The sequence below is a fragment of the Colossoma macropomum genome, unplaced genomic scaffold, assembly GCF_904425465.1.
Source record: "Colossoma macropomum unplaced genomic scaffold, Colossoma_macropomum, whole genome shotgun sequence".
Classification (NCBI taxonomy): domain Eukaryota; kingdom Metazoa; phylum Chordata; class Actinopteri; order Characiformes; family Serrasalmidae; genus Colossoma; species Colossoma macropomum.
Genome location: NW_023494803.1, coordinates 20,176,332 through 20,203,818, shown reverse-complemented (window position 1 = coordinate 20,203,818; position 27,487 = coordinate 20,176,332). Strand labels below are relative to the sequence as shown.

The window sequence follows — 27,487 nt, the reverse complement described above, 5'->3', positions numbered from 1 at the left end:
GCAAAATGCGTCTCTGTCGGGAAAGTCTGTCCCGAATTTATACCACTCTCAGCAGCTAATTTCAGTCACTGGAGTGCTGTAAACGTTTTTGAAGACTAGAAATTAAAGGACCCGTATTGTTGGAAAACGACTTTTCCTCACGTTTTTAGCCTAAAATAATTTGATGTAGTATTTGAACAGTGTTAGTTTTAAAACACAGTTCCGTACTTCATGGTTTCTATGGTTTTGTTTCAGCAGGGTCCACATATTCAGCCTACAGCAGTTTAGCTCCACCCCGTTCATACTGAAGTTAGGCATAGTTGGCAAAGTTGAATATGGAAGCAAATTAGAACAGAAGTCATTTACATGTCATATGTCACTAATATCTTAAAGGCACAGTAATAAAAACAGCCTGATTAATTCTAAATGAGAAAGAGATGTTGTAAAAATAATCTAATTTAAAAAATAATTTAATAATTTAATTTAATTTGTAATATTTAAAATAATTTAATTATGAGCCCTTTAATATGTGTTTTTCATGTTTCGCACTACTGAGAAAAAAACAGCATATTTTCCACAGTGGTAGATAGTAGTGGAATGTTTGTTTTATAACTGGCATACTTGTCTGGGTTTTTCAAGGACCTGCACTTGAGTTTTGGCAGTTTTAATGTGTACTCGACCCAGAAGCAATTTTGCTGTTACCCCAACAAAAAATAACATTTAGGAACTTTGTTTTCCAAATCCCATTGATCAAAATCATGAAGACAGCATAAACACTGAAATATAACAGTCTAATTTTACTTCCAATACTTAGTTTGAGGGATATAAATTTTGAAAGATAAACTGGAAATTAAAGGGCCCGTATCATTTAAAAATAATTTATAAAAAAGAGTTTCATGTGCTATATAAGCATTGTTAAAATTTAAAAATGTACCGTTTACATCTTAATCCATAAAGTCCATACATTAAAATTAAGCATTTGGATTTTTTTTTTTGTAATGTCACAAAAAGCAAAGCATTTACATATACTCACTTCTCCAGCCTACAGCAGTTTAGCTCCGCCCATTTATGCTGAAGTTATAAGGAGTGTTTCAGCCCGGACTGCATTGTTGAATGTGTTACAGTATAGGTCAGCTAATTAGACCAGAGGTCATTTACAAATGTAGGTCTTAAAGTTATAACTTCTTTAATTCTATGGCACAAAGGGAGGTTGTAAAATGAGCATGTAAAAATGAATTATGAATGTTTTTGATTACAAAAAACCCCACAAATGTCTGGGGGGAAAACAATAATATACAAGAACAGTGTAGGTAGGATATAGGCCCTTTAAGTTTCAGTTGAACCGTTGTCTGTATCAGTATCCCTGCCTCAGTGAACGAAGAGTTTACAACAGTAACTCTTTCAGTTCTAAAAAGGTCCTTGACTCACCTGGTGTTGCTGTTTGCAACTTTAATGCGAGACTTCATTTACAGATAATTGCTGAAGATACTGCAACACTACAACCAGCAAATGATGCCAAACCTTCAGTAGACACTTCTTTAGGAAAGCTGCATTAGGAATTGTACACTCTTAAAAATGATGGTTCTTCAAGAGTTCTTTAGTGAAGAAATTGGTTCTGTATAGAACCATGGGCACTCAAAGAACCCTTTGCATGATGAAAGGGTCCTTTGCATTGTTAAATGGTTCTTCAGATTGATAGAGAAGCCTGTAAGAAAAGAAGAACCCTTTTGGTGTTATATAGAGCTCTTTTCAAAAAGGTTCCATATAGAACCGTATTGCTAAAGAACTCTTGAAGAACCATCTTTTTTAAGGGTCTAGGTTGGGGCAGGTGCTGGTGTGGAGCCATTAAGGAGGGCTGCTGTCTTCTGAGGCTGCGCCTGCTGAGAGATGCATGAAGGCAACAGCGCTAGTGGAGCATCAGTAATATGAGAAGGGAGCACAGAGCCAAAGCCCAGAGAGGATGTCTGTAGATCCTGGATAAAAAGAACAGGCAGAGAGGTAGAAGAAATAACAGCAAGGTGGAGATTTGGAGAAGAGAGAGAGGGGATGAAGAACATGCCCACGTTGTTGTTCACAGACTAAATTTGCAACAGACCAAAATACCCAAAAAACCCAATTCCAAAAAAGTTGGGACAGTAAAACGTTAATAAAAACAGAAAGCAGTGAATAGTTCATTTTGTTTGGACTGCATTAAATTGAAAACAGTACAAAAACACAATATCTGTTGTTTTACCCAGGGGCATAGCACCAAATTTGGGCCCCTGGCACAGTTGTGCACCCAGGCCCCTCACTACCCCCAAAAATTCAAGAGAAGGAAAAAAAATGTGTTTATTATGTTGTATTTCCTTATGAGGTTGGTATGCATTTAAGGGTTAAACAGCTAAAATCAATATGGTACCTTGACAAGCGAAATTAGCTTGAATCTAGTTGATATATCTAATATTCTTCATTTTGAGGTTGTTGTAAGATTATTTAACTTATTTATATACATTTGTACTTGCTTTAAGTAATTTTGTTGAGTAAAATGACCTCATTACATTGGCAGATAATTTTGCTGGTTTAAAGCATGTTTCTTAAAACAAGCAAAATTAATCTGCCTATACAGTGAGAAAATCTGACTTACTAAAATTACCCAAACAAGTACACATGTATGGAATAGAGAGAAATCGTCTTGAAATAAGGTTACAACAATCACACACACACACACACACACATCATCTAAACCGCTTATCCTTCTTGGTCACGGCAGGGGTGCTGGAGCCTTTACAACAACCTCAAAATGAGAAATATTAGATATAACAGATAATTTCACTTGTCAAGTTACTATTTTTGCTGAAAATCTTGCCATAGTATAAAAAAGATTCACTTAACCTCAAGACAATTAATGTAATTAGAGAGGAAAACACAACTAAAATATTAAAGTATATGTACTGTCATTTTCACTTAAATTGCTCAACAAATGGTTGAGTGGAAGTTGAAAACCTATGAACTACCTGCTTTGGTGAGCTCACCTTGTCTCATGTCTTCAGCTGCATCAGTAAAGGCAGAGGTGCTGCTTTCTCTCCCTCAGTGACTGTGGCTGCCCCTGAACTAACAGAACTTACGAAGGAAGTTAGTATTTATTTCTATAATGACAGAAAGTAACAAAAATGAGCAAAATTAGAAACCAAAATGAATTTATTTGTGTGGGCTTTTAGGAGGGGGCTTCATCCAGGCAGGGCCCTCATTAGTCAGGTCGACCATTACCCGTGGTCCTATGCCCCTGGTTCATATGCTCATTTCAAATTTGATGCCTGCTACACATTCCAAAATAGCTGGTACACAAGCATGTTTACCACAGCGTTACATCACCTTTCCTTTTAACAGCACTTCATTATCATTTGGGGACTCAAGACACCAACTGATCTACTTTTTTTATTCAGAAAGCAGAATTTTCAGCCATTCTTCTGCTACACAAGTCTTCAGCTATGCAACTGTATGGGGCCTTTATTGTCATATTTTGCACTTCATAATGTGCTGCATATTTTCACTGGGAGCCAGTTTAGCACCTGCACTGTCTGATTACACATCCATGTTGCTGTGTGTAGATTGTCGTGTTGAAATAAGCATGGATGTCCCTGGAAAAGACAGTGTCTAACAGGCAAAATTCGCTGCTCCAGAATCAGTGCTTTCACAGACCAAGTTATGCACTAATACACTGCCCATAACAGCATAGACGCTTTTGAACTTTATGCTGGTAACAATCTGGATCTTCTCTTCTTCGATCCAGACAACACGGCGTCCATTATTTGCACAAACATTTTGAAAGGTTGACTCGTCAAACCACAACACACATTTCCATTGTGCAGCGTTTCTGGATGTTGCTGACATTGGACTTTCCCTGCCAAAAGAACAAAGTCTTATCTTGCAGACGTTTCAGAATGAGTGTATATTCACAAAAAACAATGAAGGTGATAAGATAAAACATTAGAAATCTTGTCTAGATATTTGTCTTTATATAAGTCAAAGTGGATTTACAAATCGCTGCTTTATGCTTTTATCAGCATTTCACATACTCTCCAAACTTTCTTGGAACTGGGTTTGTACCAAAAAAAGGAACTACCATGGCTAAAGGCAAGCTGGAAAACAGAACCAGTTCAAAAGAATATGATAAATGTAGCACTATGAGAGGAAATAATTAACAGACTGATAAAATACTTCACTCAACTTAGACATGGAGTTTCAGAAGGTAGATTTTAATATCTAGATAAATACTAGCTGGTCAATAACACAATTAACCCATTAATTCCACCAGTCACAATTGCTGAGTTTATTCAGCTCTTGAAGAGTTGTTAATGTCTTTTTTGCTAAACAATAAACTATAAATTAAATTACAGGTCTTGATTTTGTATGTACAGTTTTATGTGGGTGGTGTAATTGGTCACACAACTAGAGCCATATACTACAGACATGCACCTGAGAACAATAATGCCTGTATTGAAGCACTGTAAGAGGAAGTAAGTGAAAAATGTTATAATACACTACAACCTCATTCCCAAAAAAGGTGGGACGTTGTGCAAAATGTAAATAAAAGCATAATGCAATGATATGCAAATCATTTAAACCCTCTATTTAACTGAAAATAGTACAAAGACAAAACGTCAAACAGTGAAACTGAGAAAGATTGCTTTCTGAAAAATACATGTCCATTTTGAATTTGATGCCAGCCATGTTTCAAAAAGGTTGAGACAGGGACAACAAAAGACTAGTAAAGTTATGTAATGCTAAAAAATACCTAATTGAACATCTCACAACTAATTAGGTTAATTTGCAAGAAGTCAGTAACATGACTGGGTATAAAAAGAGCATCCCAGAGAGGCTGAGATGGTAAAGCTCTACCATGCAAAGAAGAAACCATGTATAAACAGGATCCAGAAAAGCCACCACCTTCTCTGGGGCCAAGCTCATTTAAGATGGACTCAGGTGAAGTGGAAAAGTGTCCTGTGGTCCAATGAATCAAAATTGGATTTTTTTTTTGAAATCATGGACACCACAACCCTGGGGGATAAAGAGTGGGACCATCTGGCTTGTTAACAGTGCAAAGTTCAAACCCAGAGTCCATGATAGTATAGGGGTGCATTAGTGCACATGGCATGGCATCATTAATACAGAATGATATATACAGATTTTGGAACAACATATGCTGCCATCCAAATGAAGTCTTTTTCAGAGAAGGCCTTGATTATTTCAGCAAGACAGTGCCAAATCACATTCTGCATGTATTACAACAGCATGGCTCTGTAGTAAAGGTGTCTGGGTGCTAAACGGGCCTGCCTGCAGGCCTTTATAAAATGGAAAATATGACAAAGGAGACCCTGAAATGTTGAGCAGCTGAAATACTATATCAAGCAAGAATGGTAAAACATTTCACTACAAAAGTACAGCAATTGATTTCCTCAGTTCCCAAACACTTACAGACTGTTGTTAAAAGAAAGAGAAGGTGATGCAAAACAGTGGTAAACATGCCCAGTCCCAGCTTTTTTTGAAACATGTTGCTGATGCCAATTTCAAAAAACAATAAAATTTCTCAGTTTCAACATTTCATACGTTGTTTTGTATCATTTTCATCACTGCATTCTGCTTTTATTTACATTTTGCACAGTATCACATTTTTGGAAATGGGGGTTATACCATATTTGGCACATTTACAGTCGTATGCAAAAGTTTGGGCGCCCCTGGTTAAATTATGTGTTTTGTTGATTTTCTAAGTGAAAATTAGTTAACACATTCTCTGCATATTTTAGTACACAATATATGGTTATTTGCTGCAATTAACCTACTGGAAACATACTGTGCAAAGCATCATTTTATATTGTATGTTTTTCCATTGTGTTAAACTCAGAAATAACCTCCTTATTCCAAACATCCAGTATACTGGACATTTTCCCCCAGGTATTAGCTCTACAGAAGAAGGTATGTTTTGTATGTATGTATTTCCTTCTAGAAGGTCCCTCCTGTGAAAAGTAAAGAAAGGAAATAGTAGATTTCATTTGTACATATACAAAATTTGAGATTAATTTTAATATCCAGTAATCTGGACATTTGTAGTAAATGATGCTTTGATTAGTATAATAGACTCCTGCATTACAAAATGCAATGATGCAAGATCTTTGTTTATTTTGTTAAAAGTAGAATCTTAGGTGTGTTTAAGAGTGACAGTAGACGATTTTCTATGAATTTAGGATAAAGTTTTTTTTTGATGATTTCAATGGATTTCACTGTACAGTAGACTGGACACTGGAATTAGGCACATGAAATCTGCAAGATTAAAAAAAATTGAAAACATCGTAATTTCTGACAGAAATGTTATTTCTATCTACTACACTGGGCCATAGAATAAGTATGTTATATGCACAATATTACATATAAATCTATGTAATATGTAATACAGATTATGTAATGTTTTCTGACTTTTTTCATTAATGACCTCAATTATTTCAACAATTTGTTCATTTTGAGTGTTGTCATGACTGGCTCAACATCATGACAAATAAAAGGGAAGCACACAGTGAATAACTGAAAAATTATTTTAATAAGAAATAAACTTAAGGATCTGGTGCAAAAATCTCAAGGACAAACCTGTAGGCCAAAACAACTCCAAAATAAACAAATAAACAGAAGCATAATGCCCAAAAGAACAAAAGAAAACTGGCCCAAAAAAATGAACTGCCCGGGACACAAACAACAAAACAAAAGAGGAGCTCCCGCCACAAGCACACCACACAGGTGTAAGTAGTGTTCTTGATGAGGCCTTCAGCCCCACCCACTACAACTCCACCTGTAATGGCGCAGGCCTGTCACAGTGTAGTATAAAGATTATTATAAAAATTGTTTAAGTTCAAAAACTTTATGTAACTGTACAAGCAGTAAACACAGAAAAGGCTCAGTGCTTGCTTTGTGCCTTTTGTTGGTGATATGTGTTCATTATTCAAAAACACTCACATTTAATGTGCCAAAGTTCAAATGTCCAGTGTACTAGACACTGAAAAAAAAGTATTGTTATTTAAGGGAACTTAGTGCGGCATTTGACACAATAGACCACACTATCTTACTAGACAGACTAGAAAACCTTGTAGGGGTAACAGGAATAGCTCTTTCCTGGTTCAGGTCCTACCTCACTGATCGCTATCAGTTTGTTAATATAAACGGTGAATCATCTGTTCTCACAAAAGTAAAGTATGGTGTTCCACAAGGCTCTATTTTAGGACCTGTATTATTCACATTATATATGCTACCACTGGGCACCATTATCAGTAAACACAGCATAAACTTCCACTGCTATGCCGATGACACTCAGTTATATTTAGCAAGCGACCCAGATGATAGAATTAAACTTAGCAAGATTGAGGACTGTATAAAAGACGTAAAAGACTGGATGTCGAGTAACTTTCTCCTTCTAAACTCGGATAAAACAGAGGTTCTGCTTCTTGGTCCAAAAGCAGCTAGAAACAGACTGTCTAATTTAACATTTAAACTTAACAATTTCTCAGTTGCATCAAGCTCATCTGTAAAAAGCCTTGGTGTCATTATAGACCCTGATCTGTCCTTCGACGCACACATAACTAATATTACTAGAACAGCCTTCCTGCATCTCCGTAATATTGCTAAATTGAGAAATGCATTATCTCTACAGGATGCAGAAAAGTTAGTTCATGCATTTATTACTTCAAGGCTAGACTACTGTAATGCCCTGCTGGCTGGATGTCGCAGCAAAGGCCTTAACAAGCTTCAGTTGGTCCAGAACGCTGCAGCCAGAGTCCTTACAAGAACCAGAAAGTTTGACCATATCAGCCCAGTTTAACAACCTTACACTGGTTGCCAGTTAAATTTCGGATTGATTATAATATTCTCTTGCTGACTTACAAAGCTCTAAACGGACTCGCCCCTCAGTACCTGAGTGAACTTCTCTCTGAACCATCCCGCCTACTTAGATCACAAGGTGCTGGCTTACTATTAGTACCCAGAATTAATAAAGTTATGTCAGGGGGGAGAGCTTTCTCATACAAAGCCCCCCGGCTTTGGAATAGTCTTCCTGTTAATGTTCAGGACTCAGACACAGCCTCAGTGTTTAAGTCTAGGCTAAAAACGTAGTGGTATAGTCAAGCCTTTGGTAATTAGTTTTCCCTGTCAGTTCTATACCTGCCAGAGTCTCTGCTAACACTAATTTGTGATCGGTCACCCATTACAGAACTGACTTTCTGTGTGTTTTCCTCTCTTGTGTGTTTTCCTTTCTTTTCTTCGCCGAGTTGAACAGCTGCCCATCCTGTGCGTTCTGATGCTGCTGCCTTTTCTGCCTTGATCGGGTGCCACTGCTCGCCAGCCCTCTGGACCGGCTTACCAACATTGAGCCTCCTGCTGTACAACGTCGTGCAAACCTCACCCTCACAACCTGACCCCACTGATACTACTGCTGTTGTTACATGAACTAATCAAAATTATTCACCTGAACCAATCAATCATTTAAACTAATTCAAATTAATCAATCACCCATTGTAGAACTGACTCTGTGTTTTTCCTTTCTTTCCTTTGTCGAGTTGAACAGCTGCCCATCCTGTGCGTCTGATGCTGCTGCCTCTTCTGCCTTGATCGGGTGCCACTGCTCGTCGTGCAAACCTCACCCCCACAACCTGACCCCACTGATGCTGCTGCTGCTGCTGCTGCTGCTGCATGAACTAAACTATTCAAATTAATCATTTGCTCCTCCTTTTACCCTGTTTTTGTACTATAATACTTTATACTAACAATGTTTTACGATTCGGTGTCGACCAGAGGAGGATGGCTTCCCCTTCTGAGTCTTGGTTCCTCTCAAGGTTTCTTCCTGTTTCTTAGGGAGTTTTTCCTTGCCACTGTCGCCACTGGCTTGCTCATGGGGGCTTGGACCCGGATTTCTTTTCTTTTTGTAATGCTCATTTCCTTGTAAAGCTGCTTTGTGACGACACCTGTTGTAAAAAGCGCTATATAAATAAACTTTACTATTACTTTACTAAACTTTACTAATACGTAGCAGAGAACATATTTCTTAACAAAACATGATGTGTCCAGTCTAAGGGCTACAGAGGACACACAAAAATTGTGCCCTAAAATGCCACATTCAAGCTACAGGATTCTTGATGAATTTTTATTTAGTACATAAACAAAACGTTATTTCACCAGAGGGTGTCCAAACTTTTGCATTTGCCTGCACATACACATCTTTAAAAGATTTATTATTGACATTTCAATGAGTGCAACACCACATTTATATCATGTTGACAAGAGACGCAAATATGAAATACTTTCTTTCACATATATTTTGACTTCAAAGTTTTAGTCTTGTTAGAAAGAAACTACATGCAGCATTTCCATCATTATATCTGGTTGCTGCAATTTTTTTCACATGGTTAACTGTTTATCTATTCAATTATTCTTATTTTTTTATTTCTCATGTTTTTGGTTCTATTAGATTAACTGTTGAAATTTTGACTCTGCAGTTTCCCAACAGACATAACTGACTAAAAATAAAACCTGTAGTGTGCAAAAGTCAGAAACCACTCTTTCATTTTTTTTATTTCCAGTCAAACTTCATCTATCAAGTACAAATTATTCATTTTTCAGTATTTGAAAAAAGCAGAAACACAGAAGCCTTAACAAATGAACAGAATGAACAGAATATCAGAATAGCAAAAGTTTTGGTATTTAGTGCATCCACCTTTGACCTTCATTGCAGCTTCCATTCCTTCCGTGAAATTCTCTCTCAGTTTTTCAAAGAAATCTGCTGGGATGTTTTTCCACACCTCCAAAGTTCAGTCTTAGAAGTTGGTTGCATTTTCTGCTTCTCACGATTCAAATATTCCAAAACATATTCAGTGATGTGGTCTGGACTCTGGGGTGGTCACTTCATTATTCTGAGAAAACCAGCAGCTTCTTCTTGGTTTGATTTGCAAATGTTCTTCTTTTTAGTTTGTTTTTTATTTCTCAGTAACGGCTTCTTACAGCTACACATCCTTTCAGACCCACAGCACTGAGACGTCTTCTCACATATCTAATCTTCTGAGAAGAATATCCTGAAAAATGAATAAATTGTACTGGATGGCTGTTTCGACTGCAGGTGAAATAAATGAAGACTGGACTTTTGTACAAAACCGTATTTCGACTGATGTTTTCAGAATCTTTAATGAAAAAGCGGTTTGTATCATGGGGCTGTCGACGGAAATAATATCGGAAAAGCACTCCAAAATAGAAGGAAGAATGCGTCGGTATTTGCAAAAACTCTACAAAGCACAGAAAAGAAATGCACTGAAGAAAATTGGATCAAGCTTTTGTTTTTATTCTACACAAACAATATGTAACCAAGGTGGCTTCAAACAAAATATCTAAGAGGATTTTGCTAGAGTTTCATCAAAGGTGTGATATTATACAAAATAGTTTACAAATAACCATCATATGAAAGACACCACTAAATATTTATTCCCTACATGCACAATTTCCTGCATACTATAGAAACACCCAAGACAAACACAAAGGGGGAAAAAAGCTGGTGGATAAACATTTTAGCGTTGAGTGTGATCAGTCTGTTTTCACAGTTTACCAGCTCTGCAAGTCATTCAGTCTTGCTTCCCATATGATGTGGATATACAATAGACTGCAAGACTGCTAACTAAGTGTCTGCCTTACAATAAGGTATCTTTTCATAGACTTCAATTTAGTGAAATTAAAGGAATTGTCCAGTGTTTTCTAGCTTAATCTTTATCTGATACATCTGTAGCCTGTGGACAGTTTTAGCAGACAATAATTTACATTACGCTTTTTTGTACTTTGAAAAAACCCACTGACTTAAAACACACTTATAACAGAAGCCACTGGGCAGCCGCTAAATTCAATCACTAATTCATTCTTAGGTTGAAGGAATCTGTAAATGACCCTGTAAATATGCACAGTTTGTTTTTTCAGAGGTGGGACTAACTTTCCAGAAGAGGGGGTCTGTGGTAATTCTTTATCAATGTAATGGAAGTAATGAAGTTTTCACAGGAAACTGCCTGATTGTGTATGGATATAAGAAAACCTCAGGGGGAGCAAATGTAACCGGGGCTACGTTTGTACAGTGTTGCTCCCGTGTTCGGAAGATAAATGTCATAAGAAGATAAAGATAAAATGTCATAAGACTGTACTGGCTGTTCATGTTTAACAGTCACATATTTCAAACAAATCACATCATCCAGTCAATTGTTTCCATATAATCACATCTACATTACTGTCTATGCTAACTGGAAGCACCATACAGATACAGTAGATACAGCTTAGGTTGAAAAATGCTGCAATATTCCTTTAACTTCTATGGAAGTTCACCCCTTTGTTAGATCTCTGCATGGCATTTGCAGCTTTTTACAATAGTATGACTCTGCATAAGGCATTGACAAACTGCTTCCTGTTTGGTTCTGGTCCTATTTGAACATGGCGTTGAAAGACCTGCCAATGACCATCCTTCGGATCTCGCTGGTGCCTGCGCCGATCTCATAGAGCTTAGCGTCCCTGAGGAAACGGCCCATTGGGTAGTCATTAATGTAACCGTTTCCACCTGTGGATGCAAACAGAGTCAGAGTCATAGAATAAAGAGCTAGGCAAGCACAATCTAGCAACTGTTCAACTGATAGGGGGGCAGGGCTTGTCTGGTCCAGTGAACCTGGCTTGCCCTAATGGCTAAACAGCTTAAATCCCGTCTGGTGCCAAAAAACACAATACGCCATAGACTGCCATTTAAAATTCCCTAATTTTTCCAGAGGAAAAAATACTTCAAAACAACGTTACAGGCAATTTTCAATGGTTTAATACACTGATTCACTAATTTAACATATTCATCTAGTGAGCGCTTGTTTTGTGAGGCACTTAAAGCAACACTATGTACAAGTATGTACTAGAGATGCATCAATACCGATACTGATGTCGGGTATCTGTCCAGAACTGCGCTAATTTACGCGTACTCGCAAAAAAAGGCACAGATATCAACATCCGATACCACCTGATACCATGTGACGTAAGCCTAGTGTATGCTGCAGTGCTAATGAATAAATGAGCCAGTCAGGCAGAATGAGGGTCTGCTTGTGTTGTTGACGCCATGGCAGTACGGTTGCTGGTCACTTGAAACATTCTGCATAGGCATATTCCCCTACACTGAGAAAATGGAGGTAAAAAAGCATATATTATGTATCACCTAATATAATTGTGAAGTATAAAAGCTTTTTTTCTTAAATTGTCAATAATTGTAAAACAGGCTATATATTAGGGGTGCAGGGAAAAAAATAGATTCTTAGATGCATCGCGATGCGGACGCGAATGATTCTGAATCAATTCACAAATGTCAAAAATCGATTTTCTAAATATTTAATTTATAATGTAATGTTGACGGAACGCAATAGGCGGAACTTGGAAGTGGGTAAGTGCAGCGCCCGGACAGTCTGTGGCGGCACATAACAAAAACACAACTGGATGAGTGAGAAATCTGACCGGCACCCTCTGCATTAAAAGCCAGGTTAGGTCAGGAGTCACAACATAAATGATAAGAAGAGCCATTTTGTCCTTTCAACAAAAATCAAACCACCTTGGGAGCCATGACATTTAATGTCCACTATGTCTCAGTATGTGATAATGTCCTAATATAGACTAAACAATATAAACGAGAACGCAGATTTACTCTGCTCTGCTTTAAGTTTCGCCTACAGCCGCTTTCCTCCCATTTCCGCCAGAAAACTTTTCCTCAGAAGTAGATCAGTTTCTTGTAAAATGTCTCTCAGCGTTCGGCTGTCTTACGAGCCTGAAGCTTCTCCAGCTTCTTGTTCGGATTTTCCCGTTCCACCTTAATTTCTGACTGAGGTGCCGAAAGTAAATGCGGCACCATTTAAGGTGGAACGAGAAAATTCAGAAGAGAAGCGACTTCATCTTTGTGACTTTTTAGTGTGTGACAGTCTCTTGCTGCAGATTTAACGTACCAGGAAACCAACTGCGATGCTTATAAATGTGAATAACGCATCGTTGCTATGTGACCTGCGGTCTGCACGCCAATTCTCAGTCGTTGCGAAACAGGGCTTTCGCGCTATGTTTCACACGTCCCGTCTCGAAGATATTTTACTGACACGGCGATCCCCCCCACCCCTTTCTCTACAACGAGACCAAAACCAAAATTATAAAGGTCACTAAAAACGGGTAGGATGGCTGTAACACGCTGCGTGGACATTCATTACCACTGGATCTTATTTCACCGTAACTGCGCATTTTATCGCAGGTGAGTAGCAGCAGCGTCTCATGTGCTCCGAGCAATAGCAGCGAATGAGAGCCTTCTAGTTCACTTGCCACATCACTTCCATTTGATTTATTAATAAAAGATATTGGATCCATTCATTATGGATCATTACAAATACTTTGCCTTAAAACTACCAAGTCCTCATTCAGTGAGAAAATAGAAATGATGTATAGAAAAAAAAAAAGATGCATCGATAATCATTTTATAATCGCATCGCAGACCTCTGATTCATAATCGAATCATGAGGTGCTTAGAGATTCCCACCCCTACTATATAGAGACCATACCATCCTACTGTGTACACCACCGTCTGGTTTAGTTTCAGTACATAGTTCACAAAGCTGCTGTACCACAGTTCATCATCGGTTTTTCCTCAGTACTGGGGTGCACAGTGTGTTGTTTTGAATGAAACAAAACAATGAAAGATACTTTACACACAGCTGTACGTGACATAAACTGACATAATGTGTCTAACTAATGCACTTCATTTAAAACTGGCTAGATTTGAAAAATATAACAGTTAAGGTGCAAACCACTCATTTATAGAAACAATTACATGAACACCTATTTAATTTTAGATAGGTTACTCATTATGGTTTGACTGGTTTCAGCAAGCGCCAAAAACATTCTGATACTTGATCCGGAAAAAAAATCCCTACTGTTTAAGTTTTGGGGATTTGGAGACCTCTCTGGTGTAACTGCATACAATATGTGGAAGAACATTTTGTAACGTCGGTTGTGCTTTGGATTCCTTTCCTGAGCAGACAAATCTGATGATTGTGAGTATTCAAAGAGAACTCAGTCAGTATAATGTTGATTTTGCATCTGAGACCTGAACATGGAGCCGGATCTTCTTTTTGAGTCTGTGCGTGATGTTAATACTTAAGACACGTATGATGTGGTCCAAATAAACTCCCACCAAATCTGACCCAATATCTCTGACTTCTAAATTGTTATTTTAGGCTTTACAGGGTGACTCACAGCTACTGAAATGAATAGATGCTAATGCTTCAGAGGAATGGTTCACTGAAAAATCTAAATAATACAGTCTTTCCCAAAAGATGAATGTTTGCCATCTGAAATATACTTTCTTTACAAGGCCAATGTAGCACAGCAAAGACTACAAGCCTCTGCTTTATGCTGTACACACTTTTTCACTGTTGCTATCTGAAGGGCATCTAGGTACAGATCTAAGCTGTTTGCGTTTAACAAATGAGCAAATGAGTAACCACTGATAGAGCTCATTACATAATCATTCATAATGTAATTCCCAACTAAGACTGGATTTGTTGCAGTATTCCCTGATGGACCCTAAAGTTTGATAGAACAGCTGCTCTTTGCAGAAGTACACTGAGAGGTATGTTTTACACTTCCCGCAGTGCACATTGCCAGACACTCACCCAGGCACTGAATTCCATCCAAGGCAACTTGAGTCGCGTTCTCAGCACAATAAAGGATTACCCCAGCACAGTCCTACAATAACACCACAAATCAATACTGCTACTACGGCACCTGGAACTGCTGCGTGCTTCAATTCCAGGGGTGAAATAAATGATTTTCAAACGAAGTAGTCAAACTCTTAACGCACTCACCATGGCACTGAAGTGCCCTTTGTCACAAGCCCGGGCAACGTTGTATACGTACTGACGACACGAACTTAGTCTGGTGTACATGTCAGCCATTTTTCCTTGCATCAGCTAGAGGATTCATAAGAAAGCAGACTAGAATTACTATCCAAACACACAAAAAAACAATACAAGAAAAGGTTCTCTGTCAAGTCCTGAGGGATCCATGCACTGCACAGTGTTTTGCCTGCTCTAACACACCTGATTCAACTCATCAGCTCTTTATAAAGCCCTTCATGAGTTAAATCAGGTGTGTTTGAGCCAGGGAAACATTGTGCAGTCCAACAGTCCCGCAGGACTAGAATAGAAAACCACTGAATAAAGCCTCCAAGCACTTTCTGTGCCTGCAACTTTGTATTATAAAAGTGAAAAAATTGTCTTTTTGCAGTTATACTGCACCATGTAACAAAAAGGAGAACACACTGTTCCTTCTCTCCTTAATTCTGTGGGCTATGCAATTATAGCAAAAAGGATATGTGCAATTACTTTGACTGTAATTATGGCTGTCATCATTAGCTCTAATTAACAGAGATGGTTTCAATTAGGGATGTCAAAAGTTAACAAAATATTCCTCAGTGCTTCAGTAATTCTTAATGCACTTTATTTTCTTATCAACTAAGTTTCAGCTATGCTTACATATCAAATAGTGCTGTTACCTGACAATCTGAGGTTATATAGTAATATATGAATCTATTTCTGGTTGGTTTCTGTAGTGAAATATCCATGTTTTGCAAGGAAATAAGTGTCAAATTGATCAATAGTCCTTCAAATGTAAACCTCTTGGTTAATTCTTAGTCTTCTGTCTACAAACAATGGGCTCCTAATTTTCCAAAAAAGATTTTTTTGAGTGACACTTCAGTATAGAGGGACATTATAATATTCTTGTAACGTGCTTACATGATTACAACATTAGCCTTGAGAAGCCAGTAGCTGGCAATAAACAGGCTGCTTATTATTGTGTTATTAAGCAGTAACTAGTGTGAAGTTTACTAAGCAATAACTATGGCATCAAGGCACATGTACAAGCTCTTAGCATGTGTGTTTTTTCTTTAGTTCTGCTGGAAACGCATCTTAGTTCGCTCCTCCTGAAGCAAAGGGGTGCTAATTTCTAAAAGGACCTAAAATCTAAAATTGTTTTCATTTGTTTAAAACTTTTTTGTGTCTGCATAATTCCATGCATGTTGTTTTAGAGTTTTGAGGTCTTATTAAATGTGGAAAATAGCCTTGTAAAAGTAAGTAAATATCACCTATGAGCAGGTTTTTTTTAAACCTTTGACCGGTAATGTACATATAAAATGCACATTAGAAAAACATTACGTAAATATCATAAATCATACCGATGATAAATTACTACAAGGACTCACTTGGAAGTGACCGATCTTTTGACCAAATGCTTCTCGAACGTGCAGATAGGGAATAGCGTGGTCAAGCACAGCTTGCATGATGCTGTAAAAGAAGACAGCCCAAAATAATAACCCATACTCCAATTAACAGAACATAATGTCTGCTCTAATTTAAGCCAACTGTGCATACATTACCCTAAAGGTCCTGCTGATAGCACGAGTCTCTCCAGGTCTAGTCCACTCATCAGTACGTACACTCCTTTGTTCAACGGGCCCAACACGTTCTCCACTGAAATCAGCAATGAACTTTATAAAAAATGCAGCAGAACCACCTGAACAAAGATCAGAGGAGCAGTTCCATTTTGTCAAAAGCACTTCACTGCCATCATCTGCATGCGGAAACACACACACACCTGGAACCTTGCAGTCCTCAAAGATTAGCTCACAGGTGTTTGAGCCTCTCATTCCCAGCTTATCCAGCTTCTGTGCAGTGCTGAAACCAGGCATTCCCTTAAGAAACAAACATTAAACAAATGAAAAGCTTATAGAATTAAAATAAACACTAGGACTGTTTGAGAAATCATATTTGTATTGTTTTCGCGATATGACTTTCTGAGGTAGAGCTGCGCTGACAGAACGGATCATATTGGCAAGAACGTGGTGTTAGATGCTTCCCTGCAATGGGCTTGAACTCTGCTCTCCCACGTAACTTAACCATTCAGTTAAATGGCTCACAGCTCAAAACTACTCTATCCTGAACTACTACGGTGTAAAAATGCTTAAAATGTGATGACTACTCTCACTCTCGGTGTTGTGTGCAAACTGCGTAGTCTGTATGGGGAGATGTATGAGCAGTAATGGCTATTGTTACAACAAACCTGCATCACCACAAAGCTTTTTTGAGAAATTCCATATATATTAGTTTTTGTAGGCTTACACTGAGAATAAAAATATACATATATATTCATAACAGTAAACTGTGCTTTTAAAATTTTTGTATTGTTTGCTACTTGCTTAAATTAGAGGTTAGATTTCTGTCTATGTTGTAAAAAAATGTCTGTGCTTGGCACATCTAGTCAGAGGCAGACTATTTTAACAATAATTTTGCGCTTCTAGTATCATCATCGTGATCTCCAACGGCTTTATCGAACAAAGCATTTTATGTCCATATTGTGCAGCCCTAATAAACACTCAAAAAGACACTGCTCCCAAATGCTGAGTTTTGTACAGATCCTATCAATAAAAAGCGATTTCATGGGCAGTAGGTTGAGTTAAAATCCGCACGAGCGTAGCTAACCTTTTCTATAATGAAAGCAGAGATGCCGCGGGCAGCTGCCTCTGGATCTGTCTTCGCATAGACAATGAGTACGTCCGCATCTGGTCCGTTCGTAATCCAGAACTTATTACCATTCAGCACATAGTGGTCACCTTAAAGGGCACAGCAGATCAAAGCTAAAAGGGGGATGTATGAGGTAGCTCATGCAAACAAAAGCACACAAAGGTTTATTTAAGAGCTACAATGAAGAGATATATTTCTGTAAGGTTCAATCATGCATTCATAATCATATGTAAAGGAAGACAGGATTTGCTGTTAAAGCAATTTTCCCCTGACCACAGCTGTAGTTGATCAGCCAAGACATGTTTGGTGTTGGTTTGCTTCTTTTGTTTTGCCCTATAGATTTACAAGGCTAATGAAGCTAACAATAACGGAAGCATACACTTGTCAGTTAGCACTGTGCTAACTGTGTGCCTATATCACCGCATACATGCCTTAAACTGTCTGGAGATGTAATCTTAAAAAGGTCCTGCATTAAGATGCATCACATTTCTGGATGTTCTATAGTCTGATCCCGACTGTCATCGGCAAGTGATAACTGTATTATGTGTGGTGTATTATGTGTAACAAAAACAAAACAAAACAAAAAAAACACACACACACACAACAAAACAAAACGCACTCAAAAAAAGAGCTGCTTTGCTACACTACCTGTGAGCAAGTTTTCTGGAAAAAGAAAAAAAAAGCTGCTAACACTCAGAGGCCACTTCTTTCTGTGCCTCCTTTCTCCAATAACCTGTTTCAGCAAGGCACGTTATGTGATAACACCACAGAAAAGCCTGCTTAAACCAGAAGAAGTAAACATGCGTGAATTTCTGCTCAGAAACTCAGATCTGACAGTTATTCATATGTTTTTTGCTTGTTTTTGCTACAGGAAATTAACTGTGAGTATGCAGCCTATAAACGGCTCCTTCCTTTACAGTTATTGTAGTCTATTATTAGTACTACTAGTATTATTACAATAATAGTTTTTTTTTTCCTTTTTTTTTTTTATTAACTGACATGTAACCACAACATCAAAACTGTTTACGCCCTTGTTCACGTTTCGCAAGGGAGGGCGATCCATGCGCAGAAGCCTGCATCACAGCTTTGTGTGTTTTATCTTGTTGTGTGCAAATATAATTACTGCTTCTTAAAGCTGCAGACTGTGCTTTTCTGACATTTAAATCGTCCAACTTGAGTCGTGAAAGATTGAATCTATTGCTGATCCATGATACAACTGCTAATCAGTGCAAGCCTACTGTCCGTACAGGAGTAACCGTGTTTGTGATCGTAATGTGTTCAAATTTAACTGTCCTGATCCTGAGGTCGTCATGCACACGTTGTGATTGGATCTGTGTATGTATAAACACAAAGTCTGTCTAACTTTATGAGGCTGTAAAGGAAAAACACCCACAACTCAACTTTGTTCCTATAAACACACTCCAGCACTCCCCCTGCCTCATTGCTCTAATTTCAATAGTTGATTATGCCACAAATGAAAACGGTCATCACTTTTTTTAATTAAAATTTTGTTCAAAATATCATCAGAATATCAACATGTGAAAATAGTAAATCAAATCAAATCATAGGCTGAGTGTATCGTTACACCCCTACTGTATTGGGTCTGCCCTACTCTGGTGCGATTCCAGCATGATTTAGAATTCAAATATTGTGTAGGAAAATGAGATCGGATCAATATCTGGATGCAGAAGCTACGATCAAAGAGGGCAAGAGCAAATTTGTTCCGTCTTGATTGGAGGATCATCAGTGAGAGCACCATCATTCAGATCTTGGTGACTGGATGTTAATTCCAAGTGTTAACAGGGTCAAAATCTTGCCTCTGTGGTCTCTGACAGTGCTATCTATATAAAAGGACACAAGCACATTGCATCTAAAAACAGTAGCACCGGTCATCTTAAAGCCTGAATTTTGCCCATATTGTTGTCCATTTGTATAGATAACAGTTTGTCATATGCTTACATTACTTGTTAGCTATATTATTCTAGCAGCTCCAGTGCAATATAAAGAAGCGAACGTAGGACACCATACATGTATTTGACTACACTAGGGGTCATTTCCCCTGAACTATCATTTTAATGGAAGCTAAACTCTATTCATATATAGCCATTAAGCCACAAAGCATACCACTGGGCAAGCACATCATGCTATTCCAAAAAGAGTCCTGGGGAAAGACCCCTAACACTACATTCACCTCCGCTGTAACATGATTACATCTCTCTGCAACTGCTGAATGTCATAAATGTAAAAATAAATGAGAAATATAATCAGGATGTACAATAACAGATCCATGTAGTAAAGTGGTGGAAGGAAAGGGACGCAGCTCACCCTCTTTCCTTGCGGTCAGTCTCATTGATACCACATCAGAGCCAGAGTTGGGCTCACTCATGGCCAAAGCACCTACATGTTCTCCTGTAATCAACTAGAACAAAAACATACAGTGAGTCCATTTCTGCCTCTCAGCTTTAACGTATAGAGGCTTGGAATCCATTCTAACAGGCGTACAGGCATTATTACAATCACAGTCTGTCTATGCTATTTTTGTAACACTTTAATGAGCACAGATAGACAGAGTGATTTTAAGCTGCTGACAACAACAAGGGATATAGCGCACGGACCCACCCATCTCTAGACTGAATGCACTGTCTAAACTCCTACCTTCGGCATGTATTTCTCCTTCTGCTTCTGGTTGCCATGGCGTACCAGCTGATTGACACAAAGGTTAGAATGTGCACCATAGCTGAGTCCAATAGCTGCCGAAGTTCGAGAAATCTCCTCCATTACGATCACATGCTCCAGATAGCCCAATTCCGTGCCACCATACTCCACTGTGGTCAGAAAACACAGATGGCACAAGGCTTTCCTTGATGACTCAAAGTTCAGGTTAAAAGCAGGTTCCTAAAAGGTTCTTGGCTATGGCTGCAACTACTGAATATTTACACTTTTTGAATACTCTGTCAAACGTCATCCCGAATGTTTGGTTACTCTACAAGAATAAGATAAGTCTCACTATAATAACTGAACATTGCTGTTTCTATTAAAATAATACCCATTATTATTACAACAAATAATGTAATTACATTTACCCCGATCAGACATAACATTATGACCACCTCCTTGTTTCTACGCTCATTGTCCATTTTATCAGCTCCACTTACTACATAGGTGCACTTTATAATTCTACAATTACAGACTGTAGTCCATCTGTTTCTCTGCATACTTTGTTAGCCCCCTTTAACCCTGTTCTTCAGTGGTCAGGACCCCCATGGACCCTCACAGAGCAGGTATTATTTGGGTGGTGTATCATTCTCAGCACTGCAGTAACACTGACGTGGTGGTGGTGTGTTAGTGTGTGCTGTGCTGGTACGAGTGGATCAGACACAGTAGTGCTGCTGGAGTTTTTGAACACCTCAGTGTCACTGCTGGACTGAGAATAGTCCACCAACCAAAATATCCAGTCAACAGCGTCCTGTGGGCAGCATCCTGTGACCACTGATGAAGGACTAGAGGATGACCAACACAAACTGTGCAGCAGTAGATGAGCTATCGTCTCTGACTTTACATCTACAAGGTGGACTAACAAGATAGGAGTGTCTAATAGAGTGGACAGTGAGTGGACACAGTGTTTAAAAACTCCAGCAGCACTACTGTGTCTGATCAACTCATACCAGCACAACACACACTATCACACCATCCCACATCAGTGTTACTGCAGTGCTGAGAATGATCCACCACCCAAATAGTACCAGCTCTGTGAGGGTCCATGGGGGTCCTGACCACTGAAGAACAGGGTAAAAGGGGGCTAACAGAGTATGCAGAGAAACAGATGGACTACAGTCTGTAACTGTAGAACTACAAAGTGCATCTATGTAGTAAGTGGAGCTGATAAAATGGACAATGAGTGTAGAAACAAGGAGGTGGTCATAATGTTATGCCTGATCAGTGTAAATAGTATTTTAAAAGTCAAAACTGTCAGGCTAGATTCTGCAGGAGCTTTGTAGACTACTTTAGATGTCTTTACATATCAACGTCAAATGCAGAGGCTCAAAGTAAAGGTCCGGCTAGATGTTTAGGTCTCAAATGCAAAATCAACATTATACTGATGAAGACATGTTGATCACAGTAAGTAACTCACTTACATCCTCAGACGATATGTCCTTCTCCAAGTTTGGATCGAGTTCTCTTTCAATACTCTTTTTTGCAAGGTAATGAAAAACATTATCATTTTCATAGCAAGTTGCATGAAATTGCTAAATTTGGACCCAATCTGGCAACCCTGATCAGGAGAGCAGAGGAAACAGCCTTTGGTCAACTTTTGTCAGTGAATAGGGGGTGATCAAGGTTTTTAAGTGGCTCGAAACCACTTTATATCATGCAATAAGCTCAGCCACATCAGCTTTAATGATCAGTGCAATCTGAATATTTTTCCTACAGTTCTGGACAGCTAGCTAGCCTGTATGCACTCATTTATTCTCTGTTATAAATGCAACTGAGAGCAAGCTGGCTAGCTAGCAATTCAGAACAGTAGGAAACATAGTTGGTGTTAAGACCAGTACTGCTTCCTCGAACTATGAGAGTCTCGCAAGCTGTGCCAAATCTCAACCTTTAGTGACTCTGGTCTGCAGCACTGGCATCAGCAAGCTACTGGTGACAAGCTACCATTTAGCCTGATAAACAAACTTTTATTTCCCTACTGAAGTGCATAAGAGTAATAAATACATTGGTTAAATTATTTCTCTCTTTTTTTAATATTATAATTATTCATGTTACCAAATATTATTGAATATTTGTTGCAGCCTTTGCATCAGAAGTAGTCTTTTTAAACTCTGACAGAGGAAGTTTTCACACTCACACATCTTATGTTCAGAACCATTTCTTCCATCACACCAAAGAATATATTTATTTAAGTATATACATCATATAAGAAACCACTCATACTTTTACAGTTCTTAACCAACAACAAACTACTTGCTCTTCTCTGAACCTCTCTGACACTCTCTCAGATACAAGTTCTCCCACATTTAACCAAAATGGTACAGAAAAGCTCTTGCCTGGAGCTGTGATCCCAAGCAGTCCAAGTTCACCCGCCTCCTTCCAAAACTCCTAAAGCAAAAAATAAAAAGAGATATCTACTTTTAAAATACTCTATGTACTGGGGGTGTAATGGCTCAGTATTGTCTCAATTCAGTACATTTCTCAATATAGCAAAAGTAAAGATTGCGGTACAAATGTGGTTTATGTTAACATTTGAGGTGCACAATCAGAAATCGAGAAATAATTGCTGTAAACATCCAATCGGTACTCAGCCAGTTTATCATTTTTATTCTGGCCAATCAGTGTTGCAATTTTATGAGGTAACATGAGGCAGGTAAGTGTATTTGAATGCTGCTTCTACATCTACACTAAAATTGTGCCAAATAGCCATTAACCTTTTACTTTCAACGTAGCACTTTATTTGATTCATATTATTTAAACAGGCACCTTAAAATGCCAGTCTGGCCCATCAAAGAACAACTAATCATATTTATATTGTGACTTTGGCTAATATACAGTACTGGAAATATGCTGTTTCTTGTGCTTATTTAGTCCACACAGTGTGAGCTTTAAATTAAATAGGCTAGTAAACATTTGGCTGCAAAGAAGTCAGAATCTACCCCCAAAAACACAGGATAGTTAATGTGTACCATTTAGACTGGTTTCATAGCAGTACAAAAACACAGAAGTTGTGCTTCATTGTGCCTCAATTTAAAATGCTTAAAAACTCAAAACAAGCTAATGTGCTAGCCCCTAGCTAACACACTATCGAAAAGCTAGCATGCATACAATGACACAGTATGACACACTGTACTGATAGAGCTCTATTATTCACTGACAAAAGCATAGGAATTTAAAATTTCTCAAGAATACCAATGTGATGTGTTGCTTTTAATATAAGAACGTGTAGTAACTTACCTTCAAGCGTGGGAAGTCATTTGCCTTGTCAATTTCATCAGCATAAGGAGAGAGCTTCTCCTGACAGAACCTCTGAACTGTATGTCTGAGCTGGTGAAAAAATATTAGCACTGTGTTAGCATGTGTTGTTCCAGCATGTCCATCATAGTGAATATAATAACATGTAAGGCTGACTTATGCCATAGTCTGCATCCTGACACAGCAACAGAGCAGCCTCTGGATACAAAATAGGTTACAATTGCCAAGAACCTACAATAAGTACTAAGATGATGGATAATAAAGACCCAGCATCAGAACAAGATTCAGCATTCACAGATTCTTCTGTAGAAGAAGCATCTGGCCAGTACATAAACTATATGTCTATCCAAACATCCCTTCTAATTAGTGAATTCAGCTATTTTAAGGTGAACCCTTTGCTGATGCAGGTATTCAACTGCATACCCACCAATATCACTACCACAACTAACTGACTGTCTGGCACATTACATTCAGCTGTCAAGCCTCAAGTCAGAAAGGAGTGGATGTGCTGGTCTTCCTGGCCAGATAAACAGTGCCTGTGGCCACTTGCACAAAACATCTTAAGCATTTATCCTCAGTTAAACTCACTTAGATACTTAAGGAATAAATTTAAAGCTGTGCGTTTTAATTCATTTTTTTGCAAATGTCAAAAGCTAAAGTTCTGAAACTTAAATTTAGGGTCCTAAACTCAATTTATAATTATGGATTTTTTTTCCCCAATTTCCAGTTAAACATTTCGCCAAAGAGATTTTACGCAGCTCTTAGGAGAAAACTTATGGTCAAAATTCTCTTAAGACGTTTTATGGATAACTGCATATCACTGCGCCTTTTAAGTGAATGAAACGGCGTTTCAGCCAATCAAAATCAGTCATGCGGCCCCACCCTCCGCACGTCCCCCCACCCCCCTCCCCCAACGTGGAATAGCCTTATCCACTATAACCCCTATCATTACAATTACCGTTCACTCTGTTCACCAGCGATATTAGTCTTAACAGACAATCACAGAAGTAGAGCTGTACAGTACAATTAATCTGCTCTGTTTTGTCAGCAGCTCCGTATTTGCCAAACTCCTTAGTCAGTGATGTGCAAGGTCACGTCACTCATAGGAGCTACACAGCTAACTTAGAAGACTGTCCTGCCTGCAAATTTTATGGACTTTTTTATTATTTTTATGGCAGCTGTCAGCACCGTAGTTAACTACACAGTTTTGTGGTCACAGAATAAACAACACTGACCTCAGAAGCCAGTTAGCTAGCCAGCCAGCTAGCTACAAGACTCTGTTGTGTGTGTTAAACCCTGCTTTACCTTCAGTGTCCTGAACCGCGCTCAGGTGTAGCATTATTCTGTCACATTCCCTAATTCCTGGGGGATATTCTCTCCAAGATGCGAGCCAATATGTCTGCAGGGTTTTGCAGACATACAGCTCATTGATTTGCCTAGTCTGGCAGTTGGTAACAAGTCAGTGCGACCGAACTTGCATTATAAAACGAGCTAACTAACCTATATTTACTACAACTAGTTACACAGTTAAAAGGTCCGGATAACTGAAGACCTCCACAGACATAAACTCGCAAATAGAATTACCCGTTCCACCTTAAATGGTGTAGCAGCTCCATTCTGGCGCCTCCGAAAGTAACTGCTGCACCATTTAAGGTGGAACGGGAAAATTCCAACAACTAGCTGGCGAGAAGACTTCGGACTGTGGTGGCACCACGCTTACATTGTGCCTACAGCTAAACATGGTCCACCGTTTAAACAGAGATTCCCACACTTACTCATGGCTTCATTTAGGAGCTGTGTGGTTACCTGGATCTGCTCCTCTGTGAGCCCGTTCACGACGTCATCTACAGGAATAGCTGCAGCGCATCCACGTCGAGGAACAGTAACACTTATAAGCCTTTGTGCAAGTCGCAAAGCTCCTCTAGCAGAAAACATCTTTAGTCCAACAGGGAAGCGAAAGTGGCTAAAAATAGAGCAATTTTTATTTAAAAAAGCAAGTGTTCAGGTCAGCCGGCCAGTTAAACAACTGTCACCGACTTCTCTTATTCTCTCGGTTCTGTTTCGAACACTGCGCATCTTTACTGCCACCTACTGACCAGGAGAAGATCTGCTCAACCTGAGATTCATCCTCCGGAGGTGGAAACACTGCACGACGTGTTCTCACAGTGAGCCTGACTGAATGAGCAGGTTACTGAACACTGCGTGGGACTATAACTCTATTATTATGACTAATAATCAGTCTTCAGTTAGTCAGTAACTCAGGCCTTTAAGTACACTCTTAAAAATTATGGCTCTTCAAGGGTTCTATTTAGAACCATGAGTTCTTTATAGAACCATTTCATGCTTAAATGGTTGTCTTTATGGTGAAATGTTTCTTCGGCTTGATGGAGAATGTGTTATATATGGTCCTATATAGACCTAAAAAGTGTTCTGTTCTATTGCTATGATGTCAAGCTTGTAACAATAGCAGAACCCTTTTTGGTGCTTTAAAGAACCATTTTCAAAAAGGTTCTATGTAGAAACATATACAACACATTCTCCATCAATCTGAAGAACCATTTCACCATGCAGAGAACCATTTAAGCATGAAATGGTTCAATGTAGAACTCGTGGTTCTAAACAGAACCATTCCCTTGACTGAAGAACCCTTGAAGAACCATCTTTTGTAAGAGTGTAGCATGTCAATTCCAGATTTCACCTGAAAATGATATAAAGTTTGATTTCTAATGTAATTACATATTTTAAAACAAATATCCACATAAATAAAACAAATAAATGAATAAAATCATAAATAAAAACAAAATTGTAAATACATTTATAAAACATACAAAAGTTTTGCACAAAGTTACACAGTAAAAAAACAACAAATCTTATCTTCTTCTTCCTCTTGTCGCTGAGTGTGGTCAAAAAGGACTCTGTCTTAACTAAGCTTTTTAAATTAGTTACAAGTTAAAAGGAATTTAAATGGGCCTAACAGTAAAAAAGCAATTCATAAATACAGTTAAGAACAAGTTATTCATTTCTCAGGAGAGATTTCTGAAGAGATCTGATATAAAATAATCTGTTTGCATAAGGAAGAGGAAAGTCAGTAGAAAATATGTGAAAAATAAGCAGTTTTCAAAACTGGAGTTCAAAAAATTATTTAGTTAAATCAAAAGAAACAGAGGAACAAGACCCTGAATGACTGTGTGAGACCTGATAGACCTCCAAAACTGTCACTATCAGATAAACGGCACTTAAAGCTTTCATCTTTGAGAGAGAGAAGAAAATCAAACTCCACTTTTGCTTCACGTCTGAAAAAAATCCACAAGTCCATCCATCCACTATGAGAAGACAACTCAACTCTATGGCTCTGAAAGGATGTGAAGCTGTCAAGAAGAAAACAATGAACTGACCAGCCCAGAGTCCGGACCTCAGCATCACTGAAGGTGTTTGGGGTTACTCTGATCGTGAGAGGCAGAAAGTGCAACCAACTCCTAAGACTGAACTGTGGAGGTGTGGAAAAATATCCCCGCATTTAACCGAGAAACTGAAAGCAAGTCTCCTGAAAAGAATGGAAGCTGTAACACAGGCGAAGAGTGGACACTACATACTGAAACACAGATATTATATAATATTTTTTTCTGAAGCTGAGAAATGAATAACGTGTACATAATGACCGTTTTGTCTCTATAAATAAATAATAACGTTCAGGCTTTTACTTGCCGTATTTTTGTTGTAAAAATAATAATAATAATAAAAACAATAATAATTGTATTGTTTATATTTTATTTTTTATATATTTATTATTATTACTATTATTATTATTATTACTATTGTGGTCAGTAATCTGCTGTAGACGCAGTGAGCGTGAGCTTCGCGCGCAGGTGCTGATGAGGAAATGAGCGCGTGCTGAGTGAGAGAGAGAGAGAGAGAGAGAGAGA

The 27,487-nt window shown here is 38.4% G+C and overlaps 1 protein-coding gene across 1 annotated transcript; it reads right to left on the bottom strand.

The window, feature by feature from the left end:
• Nucleotides 1-10,303: 10,303 nt before the first annotated feature.
• ivd (isovaleryl-CoA dehydrogenase) lies at nt 10,304-25,638 on the bottom strand. The gene is made up of 12 exons (XM_036593220.1): nt 25,371-25,638; nt 23,547-23,636; nt 22,646-22,697; nt 20,253-20,422; nt 19,923-20,016; nt 17,556-17,686; nt 16,672-16,768; nt 16,454-16,547; nt 16,280-16,361; nt 14,883-14,987; nt 14,691-14,763; nt 10,304-11,572 (listed from the first exon to the last, which is right to left on the bottom strand). Exons 1-12 carry the CDS (start codon nt 25,497-25,499, stop codon nt 11,439-11,441), a joined length of 1,251 nt encoding a protein of 416 aa, XP_036449113.1. The 5' UTR covers nt 25,500-25,638; the 3' UTR covers nt 10,304-11,438.
• Between the last annotated feature and the right edge of the window lie 1,849 nt (nt 25,639-27,487).

Bases quoted from the DNA above. Each gene is read 5' to 3' on its own strand.
- ivd (XM_036593220.1), bottom strand. From the start codon at position 25,499: ATGTTTTCTGCTAGAGGAGCTTTGCGACTTGCACAAAGGCTTATAAGT. The intron at 22,698-23,546 runs GTAAGTTACTAC...TTTTTGCTTTAG, and splicing joins ATGACTTCCCACGCTTGAAG to GAGTTTTGGAAGGAGGCGGG. The intron at 11,573-14,690 runs GTGAGTGTCTGG...TTGCATCCACAG, and splicing joins GGATGGAATTCAGTGCCTGG to GTGGAAACGGTTACATTAAT.